General features: G+C 34.8%; 1 protein-coding gene across 4 annotated transcripts in view; it reads right to left on the bottom strand.

The window, feature by feature from the left end:
* Itgb8 (integrin subunit beta 8) overlaps positions 1 to 16,331 on the bottom strand; it is an 89,812-nt gene that overhangs the window by 21,105 nt on the left and 52,376 nt on the right. For all 4 annotated transcript variants that reach the window (XM_058585340.1, XM_058585339.1, XM_058585338.1 and 1 more), the window contains exons 4-7: positions 14,600 to 14,846; positions 12,769 to 12,934; positions 12,055 to 12,213; positions 221 to 316 (exon numbers count right to left, since the gene is read on the bottom strand). In XM_058585340.1, the coding sequence (XP_058441323.1) occupies positions 221 to 316; positions 12,055 to 12,213; positions 12,769 to 12,934; positions 14,600 to 14,846 (668 nt within the window). The remainder of the gene's footprint in view (positions 1 to 220; positions 317 to 12,054; positions 12,214 to 12,768; positions 12,935 to 14,599; positions 14,847 to 16,331) is intronic.

The raw sequence follows: 16,331 nt of genomic DNA, 5'->3' as shown, positions 1-16,331 counted from the left end.
CTCAAACAGCATTTCATGCATGACTTGTTTCTATGTGTTACAAACCTAGGTCGAATTTGTACTTAAAAGCTAATTTAAGATACAATAAAATGTACTTTAGTTAATACATTATTAAATTCAGGTTATACAATTCCAAATTCTTATCTCTGGTTCCAAGAAGTGCCCTAATTTCAACTACTAATGTAAACATTCTAATTCGTATGTTTAGGAATTGACATACCTTGTACCAATGAAATTGTTTTCCTTGAACTGCAAAAATGACATTAATGTTGTTGTCTATTAGTTTTTCCGAAAGTTGGCCCAGAGAGGGATGTTCCTGAAATGGATAATGAAATAAAGAAAGGAATGAAAATTTGTAGCTCAGCCCCACACACATCCAAACAGCTACTATGAAGAAAGCCTTGTGACTTACGCAACAGCATACTTACTAGGGAAGGGTTATGGTTTTACTAGAGATATTTAAATTTTTTTCATATATAGTATCAATTTGTGCTCTATATGTGTCATATGAATTGTGATGCATTCTGTTGTCATATATAACAAATTAAAATAAAAAAAGAATAAGCTAACATGCTAAAAAAATTAATGCGTTAGGGACAATTTATAGGAAAAAGCTCCCTAAAAACCTCATTCAGCATAGTACAAAAAATGACCAGGACCTCTTCAGATTAACACTGGACTCAAAGTGATATAATTGAAACATAATTTAATGTTCAGAAATAGAGACACATTAGTGACAACCATATTCTGAGGCAAAATTCAGCAGCATGTGTTGAAATGCAAAATGCTGTGTACATGTATATGCCTGTAAACACATGTGTGCAGGTGTACACACACACACATATTTGATTTGTAACATGATTCAGATAAATTCTCTTTAGAAGCCTAAAATTCTGTGCTCAAATCACAGGTTTGTCACTTTATGACAAAAGGTCTCACTTCCGTCCTCTGTATCATGTGACTGTTATCTGCCTTCTATGACTACTGGCAAGATTAAAAAGATAACAATAATATGTGAACTATTTAGTGTAGCTTCTTGTATCTAGTAAGTACTCAAAACTAATAGCCATTGTGACTTTTCATTTCTAACTTGACAAAGTGTAGATCAAAGATCTTTCAATTTGTTATCATACTTAATTTTTCTTGTCAGATGATATATATCATAAACCTGTTTTACTTTTGGTGAATAAAATATATGCAGAGCTGTTTGTGGCGATGAGAAAGCTAGGGTTGAGGAGGAGGAGGGGAATAAAATTTATTTTAGAAAATATGAGAAATTGACAACCATAGAAATTGCCATGCAATGTTATACAGTTAGACTTAGTAGCTTTTTTTTTCTTTTTATAAATTCTCTTCTAGGAATTAAAGTGATAATCTCAACTAACAAGTTCGTACTAGACATCTCTCCGAGAGATGGTGTCAAACTCCACTTGCAGTAGCCTTGCCTATTTGTTGGTGCTGATTGCATGAACCAAGGGTTTTGTGACTAAACCTAACCAGTATTACATAATTCAAGTTCAAATCACTCCACAGTTTTTCTCCAGGTTGCACTATCCAATATTAACTGTTTGCTTTAAAAGAAAATTTCACTAAATCAACTTGATGAATATCTCTGTGTTTTTGTAATGACACAAACTTTGTACAAAAGCTAAATTAACTACTTTTGCTTATAACCCAAGTTCTGTGACCCACATATTAATTTTATGTATATAGACCTAAGAAGTAGTGTTCAAAAAATCCTATCAGGGCTTGGGGTAGCTCAATGGTACATCATGTACATAGCATGCATGAGCCCTGGGTTCAAATCCAGGATAAATAATAACAAATATACTTTCATTTCTATATTGTCTACTGTGGTAGAGGCAACCCAAATTTTCATGAGTTGGATTTAAATGTGATACGAAACCAATTTATAAGGAGCTTAGAAAGCATACCACATGGTTTGCATAACAAAAATTCTACCCAAAGCAATTCTTAAAAATGTAATTTTAAAGCAAAAGAAAAAAAATTACTCACATATAAATTCTGCCAGCTAAATTCTCATTCCTTTTCTAACAAAATGTATAATCTTAAAATAGATTTATGATACTTTGCATAACGCTTAGTAAATTAAATAGAACAAGAAAATGCAAGGTAAGTGTTGATGTATTGGGATTTTTGTCTTGATGGTAAAAACTACTTTTCAAATATTTTTGCTTTCAGAAAAATAATTGCAACTTGTCAAGTACTTACTCCTCTTAATTTATAAAACTATTCATATTTTGAGAAAAATTTAACCCATATAATTTTAATCAGTTTATATTTAACTCACATAAAATCAACATTTAAAGAACAGTCATGAGTGTATGCAGCTTTTGGAGCCTTCTTAATCTCCTTCCTTCCATAAACAGGAAGTCACATTGACCAAAAGTACACAAAATTTAAATCGAGAATGTTCTAGTTTGGTCAGAAACTCATTAAAAAGTCGGATTTTTAAAGTTTGAAAGAACATGTTTTTTGAACCCTGAAGCTAAATCAGTTTGAAAAGAAAATTCCAAGTACCTTGAGGCAGATTTTTTTTTTATTACAAATGTATAACAGATGCTTAAATAAACCACTGCTGACAAGAGACCTCTGAATGAATAGACCTTTCCAAAGTCCCTTCCCCTTTCTTCAATGAAGCATATCCTTTAAGTATCTTATCTCCTATGTCTTTTACTTTGCTGGCAGGAGAACACACTCCCTCCTAGCCAGCTGTGCTGTTCGATGATGTCACTGCTTCTCAAGTCTCACTCTCCCTCTGTCTAACCTGATTCACATTGTTTCTCCAAACTCTGAGAATAATTAATAGCGATAACAAGCATTTCAGGGGCAAAAGGGAGAAGGCAAAGCAATATGCCAAAACAGCTACTAGATAGTGAAGGCAGTGGGAAGTCACTCATAAATGTCAGAAGGCAAGAGGGGCATGAAAGGTTCATTAGGAGCAAGGTCAGTTAAAGAGCTAACTGTGGAGATGTGGTAGAATTTTAAAAAATGTGTATACCTGGGGGATGAAAGGGAAATGTTTAAGAAACCCTTCACCTTCAACAAAATTAATAATTAAAAGTTTATAAAATAATTTCAAATTTGTACTATTGGATATAGTAATATTTTAACAACTTAGTTAAATAAAATATTTAATTATCTGGTTTATTTTTTAGAGTTCACTTTTTAGAGGAGAGAGACAAATAATATGCAAGCAATCTGATAGCAGAGATTTATTTGGAGATAAAAAGTTTGAAGCATACATTTTCAGCGCACATCCATTGCCTTAGTCTGTGTCCTCTCTGAGTGGCAGCATAGTGCTAACTGCGCAGACCAGGGTTTCTCAATAGCAGTGCTATTGACATTTGGGGCTGGATATTTTCGAGTTTGGGGGATTGTCCTCTACAGTATAGGATGTCTAGCAGCAACCCTAGAATCTACCCAGTAGAAAGTAGCACCTCCATTACCTGATTGCAACCACCAAAATGTGTCTGGATATGGAAAAGGTCCTCTGAAGGGTAAAACCTGCAACAAGTGGGGCCTTTTGAAAGATCATTGAGGTGTGTTCACAAGAGGATTGTGGGATCCTGGCCCCTTCCACTTTCTCTCTTTTGATCCCTGACCACAAGGTGAGAGGTTATGTTCCACCACTTGCTGACACCATTATGTGCCACCACCAGTCCAAAGCAATGTGAGCAACTTATCATGGACTAGAACCCCCAAAACTAGGAGCTAAAATAATCCTTTGTCTTTATAATTTGATTTTTTTCAGTATTTGTTATAGTGACAGAAAGGTGACTAATATACTATGTGACTGGGCATCTACACTTTTCTGGGATCCAGTTTCCATGTGCATAAACTGATAGAAATAGCAGTAGCTGCCTCTCACACTGATAGTGGGGATAAGTGGGTGAATGCATAAAGGCTTTCACCTGTCTTTCCATAATTACCAAGCCCAAACTAAAGTTGAGTGGGGGGTTCTATCCTTTTTTCACTCTGCTTGGCATCCACAGCTATGAAGGGGAGTGACTACAGGTGAGGGACTGATTCCTTAGTACCTCCATTTCCTCATTTATAAGACACAAGTAAAGCAGTAGCTCCAACTCACTGGGGTGCTGAGTGCTGTTACATGAAAGTTAAGGGACAGACATCACACACTGATCAATAAAAGACATGTTTTAACAAAAGACGCTAAATAAGAGACATTACTACATATGCTAGATGTGGTCCTTGGATTTGCCTTAATGGACACATCTCACTTATTAACTCCTCATAACGGATCCCTCAGGTGTTTGAATTTGTGGTACTTGCCCAAAATGGTACCAAGTGTAGCCATATACTCTACTTAATGAAGTAAGTAGACATCACAGTAGGAAGTATTTGGTTTAATGCTGTCTATTGTTTGCATTAGTTGTTATTATTATTTGTCTCCCCCTAAACAGTGAGGTAATGGAAATTTTCAGGGACACTATAAGTCCCCAATGTAGAAACTCTACTTTATCAGATCCATACTGTTAGATGGCTGAACCCACAAATAACATGAAAAAGCAAGGGAATAAATTTTCCCAAACAAATCAAGATACTCCAATAACAGAATCCACTGGACAACACAGTGGAAGAAATGTCACAGAGGGAGTTTAGAATGTACATAGTTAAATTAATCTGAGAAGTAAAGGATGGTATAAAAAATAAAATCAGAGAAAAAATCCAGGAAGTGAAAGATTACTTCAATAAAGAGGCAGAGTTTCTTGGGGGGGGGGGGGAAGCAGAAATCCTTGAAATGAAATAAACAATAAATCAAATTAAAAATTCAACGGAAAGCATCATCAACAGACTAGACCACTTGGAAAACAGAATCTCAAGCAATGAGGACAAAATACATAATCTTAAAAACAGAGTTAATCACATAGAGAAGATGTTAAGAAACCATGAACAGAAGTTGCAAGAACTATGGGATAACATGAAAAGACCAAATTTAAGATTTATAGGGGTAAATGAAGGCACAGAGATATTAACCAAAGGAATGCACAATCTTTTCAATGAAATAATATCAGAAAATTTCCCAAACCTAAAGAATAAAATGTAAAATCAAATACAACAGACTTACAGGACCCCATATGTACAAAATTACAATAGATCCATACCAAGGCACATTATAATGAAAATGCCTAACATATAGAATAAGGATATATTTTAAAGGCTTCTAGAGAAAAAATATAGACTATGTTTAGCGGGAAAACAATTTGTGTCTCAGCTAATTTCTCAACCCAGACTCTCAAAGCTAGGAGGTCCTGGAATAACCTATACCAAGCTCTGAAAGAAAATAGATGCCAACCAAGAATCCCATATTGAACAAAATTAAGTTTCAGATTTTAAGATGAAATAAAAACCTTCCATGATAAACAAAAGTTAAAAAAAAATCGCAACTAAAAAGCTTGCACTACAGAACACTCTCAACAAAAAAAAAAATATTCAATGAAGAAGAAATGAAAAAAAAAAAAGTGAAAACTAGCAAAGGGAGGAATTACACTAAAGGAATAGTTAATAAAGGAGAAACTAATTCAAATCAAAAACTAGAAATAAGCCCAAATGACCAGGAATACAAATCATATCTCAATAATAACCTTGAACATTAATGGCCTAAATTAATCAATCAAAACACACAGACTGGCAGTCTGGATTAAAAACAAGACCCACCAATATGCTCTCTCTAAGAGAGTCACCTCATAGGCAAAGGTGTCCGCAAATTGAATGTGAAAGGATGGGAAAAAACATATCACTCACATTGACAGTGTAAACAGGGGTTTCTACCCTCATATCAGATAAAGTGGACTTCAAAGCCAAGGTTAATTAGAAGGGACAAAGAAGGACATTTCATACATGCTTAAGGGAATTGTATGTCAACAAAGCATAACAATTGTAAATATTTATGCCCCCCAAAATGCAGTATCTGTGTACATCAGACAAACCCTTATTAATTTCAAGAATCAAATAGACCACAATACAATAATGCTGAGTAACTTTAACATGCCTCTGTCACCACCAGATAAATCCTCCAAACAAAAACTAAACAAAGAAACTATAGAAGTCAAAAATATAATCGATAATTTAGACTTAACAGACATATATAGAATATTTCATCCATTAATGACTGAATACACTTCCTTCTCAGCAGCACACAGATCCTTCTCTAATATAGACCATGTTATATAAGCTATCACATATGTTGCCATACATTTGTAATATTACCTTAAACTATTTTTAGCATCTGTTGGGTTATTTTGATAGCTTCCTTTCCATTAATATTAATTTTTGTGTTCTTTCTATTTTCTTGATTAGATTTTTTTATTTTTATCAAATTTTACCTGTATTATTTCTTCTCTATTTCATATATTTCTGATCCTACTCTTATTTTTTCCTTCCCATCACATAATTTGATTGAAAATAATTTGATTGTTATTCTAGCTTCATTCTGATACAAGTACTTTAAGTTATAAATGTTCATCTGAGTACTGTTTCATCCCACAGATCCTATACTTTAAGCTCGTATTATCACTTACTTCAAAGCATTTTTAATTTTCTTTTCTTGTGCTTTCTTCCTTGACCTCTGAGAGACTTATAAGTGTGTCATTTAATTTTGAAATAGTCGACTTGTGGGGATGGGGTTTTATATATCTTATGGTGATTGATTTCTTTTTTTTTTTTTTTTGTGCTAGGAATTAACTCAAGGGCACTCAACCACTGAAACGCATCCAGATCCCTATTTTGTATTTTATTTAGAGGAAGGGTCTTACTGAGTTGCTTAGCGCTTCACTATTGCTGAGGCTGGCTTAGAATTTGAGGTCCTCCTGCCTCAGCCTCCCAAACTGCTGCGATTACAGGCACATACCACCATGCCCGGCTAAGGTGATTGATTTCTAATGTAATAAGTCATGCAGGAAACACAACCTGCATGATTTCAAATTAAAAATAAAAAGTAATGGAATGCTTTTTATATTGATTGTATTGCTTACATTACATGTCGAACGGATTAAATTGCATACTTCAAATATGTGTATTTTATTGCACTTCAATTTTCCCTCAATAAAGCTATGACAAAAAATTAAAAAATAAGTAAGTAGAGTATCTTAGGAGAGAGACAAATAACATGCAAGCAATCTGATAGTAGAGATTTAGTTAGAGCTGAAAAGTTTAAAGCAAACAATTTTTTGGGTAAATATGATTTAATCAGAACATCTGAATTAATTAGAATATTTCTTTCCATAAATTTTCAAGTCAAATTTGAATTTTATTGGGCTACCTTTCCGAACTTTCATTTTATCCTATTTCAGAGGTGCACTAAAAATCGTCAGGCTCCTCTGAGCCTGTGATAAGAAATTTCTGCCTATAACCTTTGCATTCCATGAAAAAGAAATCCAGATGAATATTGTTTGCAGAGATCATTTCCTGGCTACTTTTCTGAGGACATGAAAAGCATTCAAATCAGGTTTCAAAAAATAATGGTAGAAATATTCTCATGGCATTTATGATTTCAAATAGCGAATTCAGCAAGCTGAAGTCAGACATTTCGCTAGTCTTGCTGTTGCTATTACTATTGTTACTGGGGATTAAATATGGGGGATTCTACCATCAAGCTATAGCCTCAACCCTTTTTAAAATTTTTAAGAAATTTTGAGACAGAGTCTCACTAAGTAGCTGAGGATGGCCTTGAACTTGTGATCCTCCTGCCTTATCCTCTCCAATAGCTGGGATTACAAGAAAAAATATATATATATATTTTTTATATATTATATATTAAGTGCCTGGCTCAAAACAAATGATCAGTGAATTAGCATTTTTATAGTATGTGTTCAAGACACAAAAGCCCAGAAACAGGAAAAGAGCAGAGATTTAGTTAGAGCTGAAAAGTTTAAAGCAACTTTTATTTTTATAAAATAAAAACACTTTCTGAAATTAAAGAAGCTATTCTTGGTCATGGAGCTACAAAACATTAACACATTTCTTTACTAAAAGATTACAATTATTCCCTTAAGTGGAACTCGATCTGATATCAATATTAGTTATATATATCATTGACAATGTTAAAAATGCCTCTATCAGATGAAAAAAATCCCCTGAAATAAATATAATAACTTTATAAACGTTTGTTAACTCACATAGCAAAGTTATGGATAAAATTAGTTCAATATGTTCCCAAACTCTCTTTATCAGCAATTCTAGAAAAAAATGTGTGTAATTCATGGTAAAAGTAAAGTTCCCTAAACAAGTATACTAAAAGTCCAGCACATCTTTAAAAAAATGCTGGAGAAGAGGCACAGTGTTGACTATTTGCATTGCAAGGAAACGTAAGTGTACAACAATGCCTAACATGCCTCTGCCGACCTGCCTCATCATCTAAGATGCTGATCCACTTGGCAACTAGTCTATCCCAACACACTGTAAGGAGAGGCATGAGCTCTGGAGCCAGCAGTAGGGAATTATAAGGAGGTATGTGGGAGAAAAATGAAGACTCATTGACCATAGAGTGATGGGGCACAGGAGAAGCCCTGTGGAAAATGAAACATTAGGCCTAATCTAGGGAGTACTGGTGAATACATTGTATGCACTTGTACATACCATAAGGATAAGGTAGGCTCTTGTCTATTTGAATCCCTCTATTCAGTACCAAGAGTCATATCAACATCTGAAAATCCCATTGATGAGGTTCGCTGGATGACCTCCACATTCTTGCTCCCTGGTCTCTTTTCAGTGTGACTGAAGGTCATTGTGCTATTCTTGGTTTCTACCAAGGGTGGGGTGAATGGTTTCTGGGAGGGCTCTGACAAAGGATGGGAATAACCCTGGAGGAGCTGGGTGGGGAGACAGGATGAAATTCTAGGCCCTTAGCTTCTACACTATTAACAATTTTAAATTAACATCTACCATCTCAGAAGCAATGCCGTACTTGAAACTGTCATTTTAACCAGACAAATTATAGAACTACATTATTACTCAAGCTTTATATTCTGGCATTTAATCTTGCAGAAAAAGCAGTGAAAAATATAATTTATTCAATAGTGTAATACCATTTGCCAATAACCATGTACAAATATGAAAAAGGTGTAAAGAGAAGTTACTTTAAATTATATCTTGTTATATAATTTACATCAGCCAAATCATCTGATTTATAGTTCCATGAGTCAAGAGTTTAAGAGTGGACACTAGCATTTAGAAGTGACTCCAAAGACATGGTTTCCCTATATCTTCTTCTTTTTGGTTGAGACATTGACAAAGTGGTTAAGAGTAAAGATTTTAAAATAAAATTTGAGATGGACCCCGCCCCAGATTTGCAATTACTAAGTTTTAAGCTGTCCGTCCTCAGGCAACTTTTACTTAACTTTTCTGACCCTCAATAATTCTCTTTGTAAAAGGACGATAATATGACCACCCTATAGAGTTGTTCAGATAAATTTAACACTATATGAAAAAAGTTTGCTATGGTGCTTTCAATTAATACATACTCAAAAACAGTAATTTCTGTTACTCCGGGTTGACATTGATCTTCATGAAATAGCTACGTGTACAAGACTAGAATTTTAGCCTCAATAATTTAGACATACAAAAGATGTTTTATTAATTATTTCTCCTCATAAATAAAAGAACCAGAGTGTTGGACCAAGAAGCTTGGATCCTGCTCAACACTACTGGTATTGGCTTGGAGATAAAGCCAAGAATCAAAGCAATTGATTACTTGTTTAACTAATAAAAAGTTTGAAATTTCTTCAGAATAGACAAACAGGAGAGAAAGAGGATCATTTCAAAACAAGCAGGTAACTATGCCTAGAGTCAGGATCAAGGTAGCTTTAGATATAGGGGCTGTAGAGAAGTTGCACATATTATATGTATAAATAAATACACGGCCAAGGGAAACATCAAAATGTTTTAGCTTCTTTTGGTTTAGGGATGCATCCCTAGAAAAGAAAGGAATGAGAATTCTTAGGAAGAGGATCCTTTAAAACACAGACCTGAGATAACTGAAATAAGAAGATTCCATGTTATTAACAAGCACATTCCTTTTTGGATTCCTCAATCTCACCCGTGAGTGACAAGTGGAAAGGTCATTTCTTAAACAGGTGAAAAGATGATGAAGAAGGTAAAAGAAGTTCAAAATAGTTGGTCCAATTTCCTGACATGGCAAACCCCAAACACTGTCTAAAATTCCACCAGAATTGCAATTTACTTCTTTAAGGTTATCTATGACATGAGATAAATCGAAAGTTACAACATCATTTTTTCTTTTCTCTTTCCCTCACTGCCTATCTTCTTCTTTTTCTTTTTTTTTCTTTCTTTCTTTCTTTTTTTTGCTTAAGCAATCCTCCCTGGAGAGGCATCACCATCCTTTCAAATACACTTATGAAGAGATGACTTCAGTAACTTGGCAAAACTTCAAAAGAGTATTGCAATTTGAGAATAATGCCATTGTTACTTCTCCTTTTCTTAAAAAAAAAAAAAAAGCTTCTCTTTGTCTCAATAAAATGGCTCCTCCTGTCTCCTTCTCTACTCCCAATAAGTAAATAAGAATTCTACCTCAGATGAAAAGAGGTTAAACAGAAGAAAAGATAGATAAGAAGTGACTACAAAGAAGCAGGCAGGTCTGTCAAAGTGAAAGGAGCCTGGGTAGAAGAGAATTCGCAAAGGGAAAGGCTGTGTTGGGATAACACCAAATTCCAAATCTTAGATATCCAAGGGTCGGACTTGTTTTGTCTGGTCATACATTCGTACCCCTTGACTTTCAACCTGTCTGGTAGAATGTTCTAGATTAACTAATGACCTATTTAAAGTTTATATATGGGAACCCCACAAATTTAAACATAGTTCATTCGCTTCTACTACTACATTTCCCAAACTATGGGCAAGGTGCCTTCAAGCACCACAGCATACACCACAGAAGTGGGCAAAATGTTTCAAAATTCCAAGGGCATCAATATAGTGGTGGCATCTGTCAAGTAGACATAAACTACTAGCTGGAGGTAGGTCACAGTTTTTCAGGCCTTACATCAGACCTTGGCCAAGGTGGTCAACACAAATATCAACATGGAACTGGAAATTAGTTTGGCAATATCCATTCTGATGACAAAGTTTAGGAAATTCCTGTTCATGGGTAACTTGTTAAAAATGACATAAATATAGATCTATATATTCTATTCAATCGAGTGTAATGTTTTTAACTGATTGCTAAGTTGTCAGGCACAAGTAGGTAAGGTATTTATATCTAGGTTCTTAACTAAGCTTCTTTCGGCCTAAGGGTGCTGTAGGAAAAACCTCCCACACACCAGTACCCATGAACTGGGACAGTTTTACAGTTTCTGTTATAACATTTTCAAGAATGTATAAATAGGTGTCAACATCAGAAATAAATGATGCTTTGTTGTCCATTTTTTATATCTACAATAGACTAATGCTGGGGAAGTTGTGGCACTAAAAGACTGCACTTAAACATAGGATTCAAAGCTTATACTACCCCTCAGGAAGCAACTTAGGCACCTGCTGATCTAAGAAGTGGCCCTACACAAAGATGAGTGTCAGAGGGAAGAAGTGACATACAGACTGGACTAATCTCCTTGTTTAGCTGTTTCATTTTCCTGGTCTCTGTTTAGCTTCTACCTACTGTACTATGAAGATTCCTTCAGCCAACCGCATTTCATGAGCACTCCTTAGTATGTTTGTAGATAGCAAACATGTATCACCAGTAAAAAGTAAAGACATGTTTTTTTTTTCTTTAAATAAACTACATAAAAAGGAAGCTCTTGTATCCCTTTTATTCTTTAAGTATTATACAGTTGCTTGCAGCTCATCAACGAGTCACTACTAGATGCTGTCAAAATAGTTAAGCCATATATTTAATTGGGCAACATTTATAGACTATATGGTTTCATACGTCCTCTTTCCTGGCTTATCTTGGTTCTGTGTCTTGCTTCTTTATTTGCTGGCACAAGAACAGCTGAGTTGCCAATTTAAATTTGTACTTTAATTCAAAGAGTCATAGCTGTGGAGGAGCTCTTGCTACATTACCATGGTTGTCGATTTGACGTAGACATTGTTTTTCAGATGGCAGTTTCCGTCATTCGGCACCACGATGCCTGCCAATTTGCTATCAAGAGCAAGATGAGATGTCTGATCTGTCATCACCAGCAGCAATCTTTTAGCTTCTTTTCGCCATCCAATGTGACTCTTAAAATAAACATGTAATTAGATCTTGTACAATAACATGGATCTGGACTGTGGTCTTTGCCTCAAGTAAAGGATATGTTTGAGTTGACAAACATGAAGTCAGGCTAGAATGATGTGCCCATGTACAATGCTGCTTCATAAATAGCATTCACGTTTATTTCTCTAGCCTCTGTGTCACCACAGTCATTGGACCACACTTAGTTCCTGGCTAGAGATTGCTAGTTTCCACTGGAGAAAGAAAAAGCCAAGTTACAAGGCAAGGCCATAGCGTGGTGTGAATGGGACCATAGGCCATCTATGATTTCTTGGAGTGTGAAGCAGGGAAAAGCAGCTTCATGTACACAAGTTATTCTTTCCTTTGTATATGCATGTCCCTCTCCCAATTTAGCCCCTCTGTAACATTGAGTAACAATGAGTAACACTGGGGACCATAAGAGGAGAAAGTATTCTTCTGTACTATGTTTTCACTCCATAAATCAAAGACAAAATAAAAACGTTGATTCTTGGAACATGTGGCATCTGAGCACTAAAACACACAACGATGCAACTTCTCACCTCACAGACAGCTGCCTGAAGCATGGCGTCGAACCCTCCTTCGGGAGTGTCTATGTTTCCAGAGATCTTTTGTCTGTGAACTGCTTTTTCAAACTCAGTGATGTTTTCTGTCAAAGACAGCACATGGATGTACCCATGGGGAGGCATACAGTCCAAATTGTAGTCACTACATGGGAAAAGAAGAAGTGCAAAGTCTGTTTTGCTTTGCTTCATAAAGTTTCAGAATACTAATAACAGTAAAATTTGTGGAGATGGTAGGAGATGGAAGTAGAATCTTTTTGCCAGAGAAATTTTAAAACTCAAAAATCTATCAAATTAGATACAAGTTTAACATTGGTGAACATTTCCTTGTGAGCAGGAAACAGAGTTATAAGGTTTGATGTTCAAAAAAACAAAAAGGTTTAATTTTTTTTAATGTAGGACAACTAAGGGCTTTTGATATGCTGTGAATTCCTAAGAGGAGCATAAGAATTTTCAGTAATTTCCTATCAGAGTTTGCCACTGATAACTTCACAAACATCAGTGACAAGGAAGAGAGAGGAGGGGAATACATTCTTCTATAATATGTTCTCACTTGAGAAATCAAAGAAAATGTAAAAATCCTAAATTCTTTGAGAGTGCTGAGAAATATGTTTGGGGAAATATTTTTGGAAATTTAGTTGAAATATCATATTATTTTTTGTAGGGGATAGGAAAAGTAGCAGAATACAACAGTCACTAATATGGCATTATGTAAAAATGTGAGTGTGTAACCGATGTAATTCTGCAATTTGTATTTGGGGTAAAAATGGGAGTTCATAACCCACTTGAATCAAATGTATGAAATATGATATGTCATGAGCTTTGTAATGTTTTGAACAACCAATAAAAAAAAATAAACAGAAGAAAAAAACAACAACATTGCACTAATTTTTAAAGTGGTGCTTGTTGTTGATTATTGATGAGCTATCAAAATTCATTAAAACTGTTTTGACAATCCCGTGATATCTCAGAAAGTAAGAACCACTCCTCAGGGTTATTCACCTTCAAGGAGAGACTCAGGAAGCTTCATTAGGAGATAAATCAGCCCTCCTCTGGTCAAATAGATAACAGAGTTATTTTTGTACATTGGAATGTGCACTGTATGATGAGTTGAGCAATTATAAAAATAGGACATGTATCAAAATAAAATGACTTCTGAAACAAGAACTATACAGATTTATTTCTCTGAATACTCAGCAGGCCAAAGGTATTATGTATGAGAACTTGTAACTTAGGTAAGTTCTCTTTTCACGCTAAGCATGTACTCTGTGGAATCCAAATCGCAAAATGATAAGAAAAAAGTCTCAGACATCAATTCCATCCTTTGACGCCTTTCTGTGGGGTAACTGAACTTTCTTTGAGGTCATGTAAGAAGGAACATAATTAAACCCAATCACCACAGCGATAGTCAGATAGATGAACTACTGGTAAGAAAAAGACTGTAAAATGTGTCAAACCTTAATTTCACCAATGTGGAACAGTCAGAAAGGAGAAATACAGAATATCCAGACAGGTAATCTATATTCGAAAGCATGATTATTGGAAATTAATGCAAAGTGACTAATAAAAAGTAAAGGTTTTTTTTGTGGTGATAAACACTGGATGAATAATATTTGAAGAAATAACAAATTTAAAACCCAAGGGACAAATAAAAGTTTCAAATAGGAACAAACTTCTTCCTGAAAATTTTTTTATTCTTACTTAATAAGAAAAAATTATAAATTTTGCCAAGTTCTTCATATGGAAATAAACAAATGAGATTTTACAAGGAAAAATACATTTAATATTAACAACATCAAGCATTAGATACCTGCATTGATTATGAATCCTTTCAGGGTGGACACTAATGTATGGTGAAACAGTTTTGTCCACATATGAGCCAAATCCAAGGCGGAAGTCACGGGAGAAAAATGCCATTTTTCTAGATAAATCATTTCCAACGGAGTTTAATTTTTCTATGTTATTGTGCATCGATGCTGATACATCAACCAGATAGTAAAGATCCACAGGATATTTCTTCAGAGGATGAATTTTCAGCATAAAATTAGCTTCAGCTCCTAATTCAAAGAAAGAAAATGATGATATAGTCTTCATTTTACATATCTCAGGATATGCTGTCAATAATTTAGTTGCATTTTAGCTCCATGAACAATTATCACAAATTTGCATATTATGAAGTTTAGAATATGCTTGAATAGTTATAAGGCACTTCAAAACTCAATCTATTAGACTCCAAATTCTACAATGCATTTCTCACAATTGTATAGGCTTGACAAAGATGATAACAAATAGACCAGCTCAATATAATGTAACAGGATACGACCACACAAACCTATGTGGCCTATTGCCCTCAGTAGCTAAATAAGCTCAGTGTCTCAAGAGGGTGTAGATGGCTATGCTTATGGAATGATTTGAGGCAAACCAGAAAGATAACTTAAGATGATTGGATGATGCAGGTGTAAATTCATTCTTTTGAGTTAAGGCATATTTATACATGAGATGAGAAACTTTTGTATGAACAGTATGTTAAACTTTTCAAAATAATAAGTATTTCATCATGAATTAATTATTTAATAAAGTTCTTCTCATCAGTTAGTGAATGAGACAGTGTCCTAAAGAATCATACCCAGTGGTACCAAGTTGAAGACCTGGAAGATGTCCACCTAACACATAATAGGGGTTAAATAAATACATACTGGAGAGGGATCACTGAGGTGAGGCTTTGGCCTTGATAGAAATATAAGTGGATGTGAGAAGAGAGTCACCCCAAGGAGAAATGAGGAGTGATTCCCAAGGACAACTCTCTGTAATGTTTAATTTAGTTCTCTGTTACATCGTCATTTGATTCAAGGACCTGGCCATTCCCCTAGTGTTGGCAGGTCTGCTTTTAATTTAAAATATATTGGGAAAAGCAATTGTTTATAGTTTGTGAATCTCACTGTTTTAAACAATAAAGGAAATACTTTTAATTAATTAATTGTTCCTGGAGATTATTTTGAGTGGAAAGCATTTTTTAAACATAAATTTGAATTTGTATACATAATTGGTAGACAGGTATTCTTATTAAAGGAATCCCCAGATTGACCAAATCTTAATGAATTTAAAGTAGCAGTATTTTCTTTTAAATCATTTCACGAATCAAATGTTTTCAAAGGAATTCCAAATAGTAAGGTTTATGGGCATATAATAATAATTATGGGAAAAGGGGACAATTGATTCATTTTCTGTATGTACAGGAAACCCCTTTAGTGTAATGCTCCTAGTGTTGTAGCTCAAGAGTTTGGAAGGAGAAATCAGGTTTGTGTAGTCCAGCCCAGCCCATCCCCTCACCAATTCCCTTTAGATTCTGAGCTGTCTCCAGAGAACATTTATTCTACTCAGTTTTGGGACTTCTTATGAACAAGCCTGTTCCTGTGAAGTGTTCTGCAATTTGGGTGGAGAAATTAAATTTAGGAGAATATTAGAAACTGGTATTCAGGGCCAGATTAATGAGAAATAGCACAACTGTGAAGCTTAGTTTGTGGGACTTGAACTTGAATATG

Source organism: Marmota monax, unplaced genomic scaffold, assembly GCF_021218885.2.
Source record: "Marmota monax isolate L192 unplaced genomic scaffold, Marmota_monax_Labrador192_F-V1.1 WCK01_AAM20220418_F8-fsc00057, whole genome shotgun sequence".
In the NCBI taxonomy this organism is placed as follows: domain Eukaryota; kingdom Metazoa; phylum Chordata; class Mammalia; order Rodentia; family Sciuridae; genus Marmota; species Marmota monax.
Note: the sequence above shows the minus strand (reverse complement) of the source record. Positions and strands in the feature narration are given on the sequence as shown.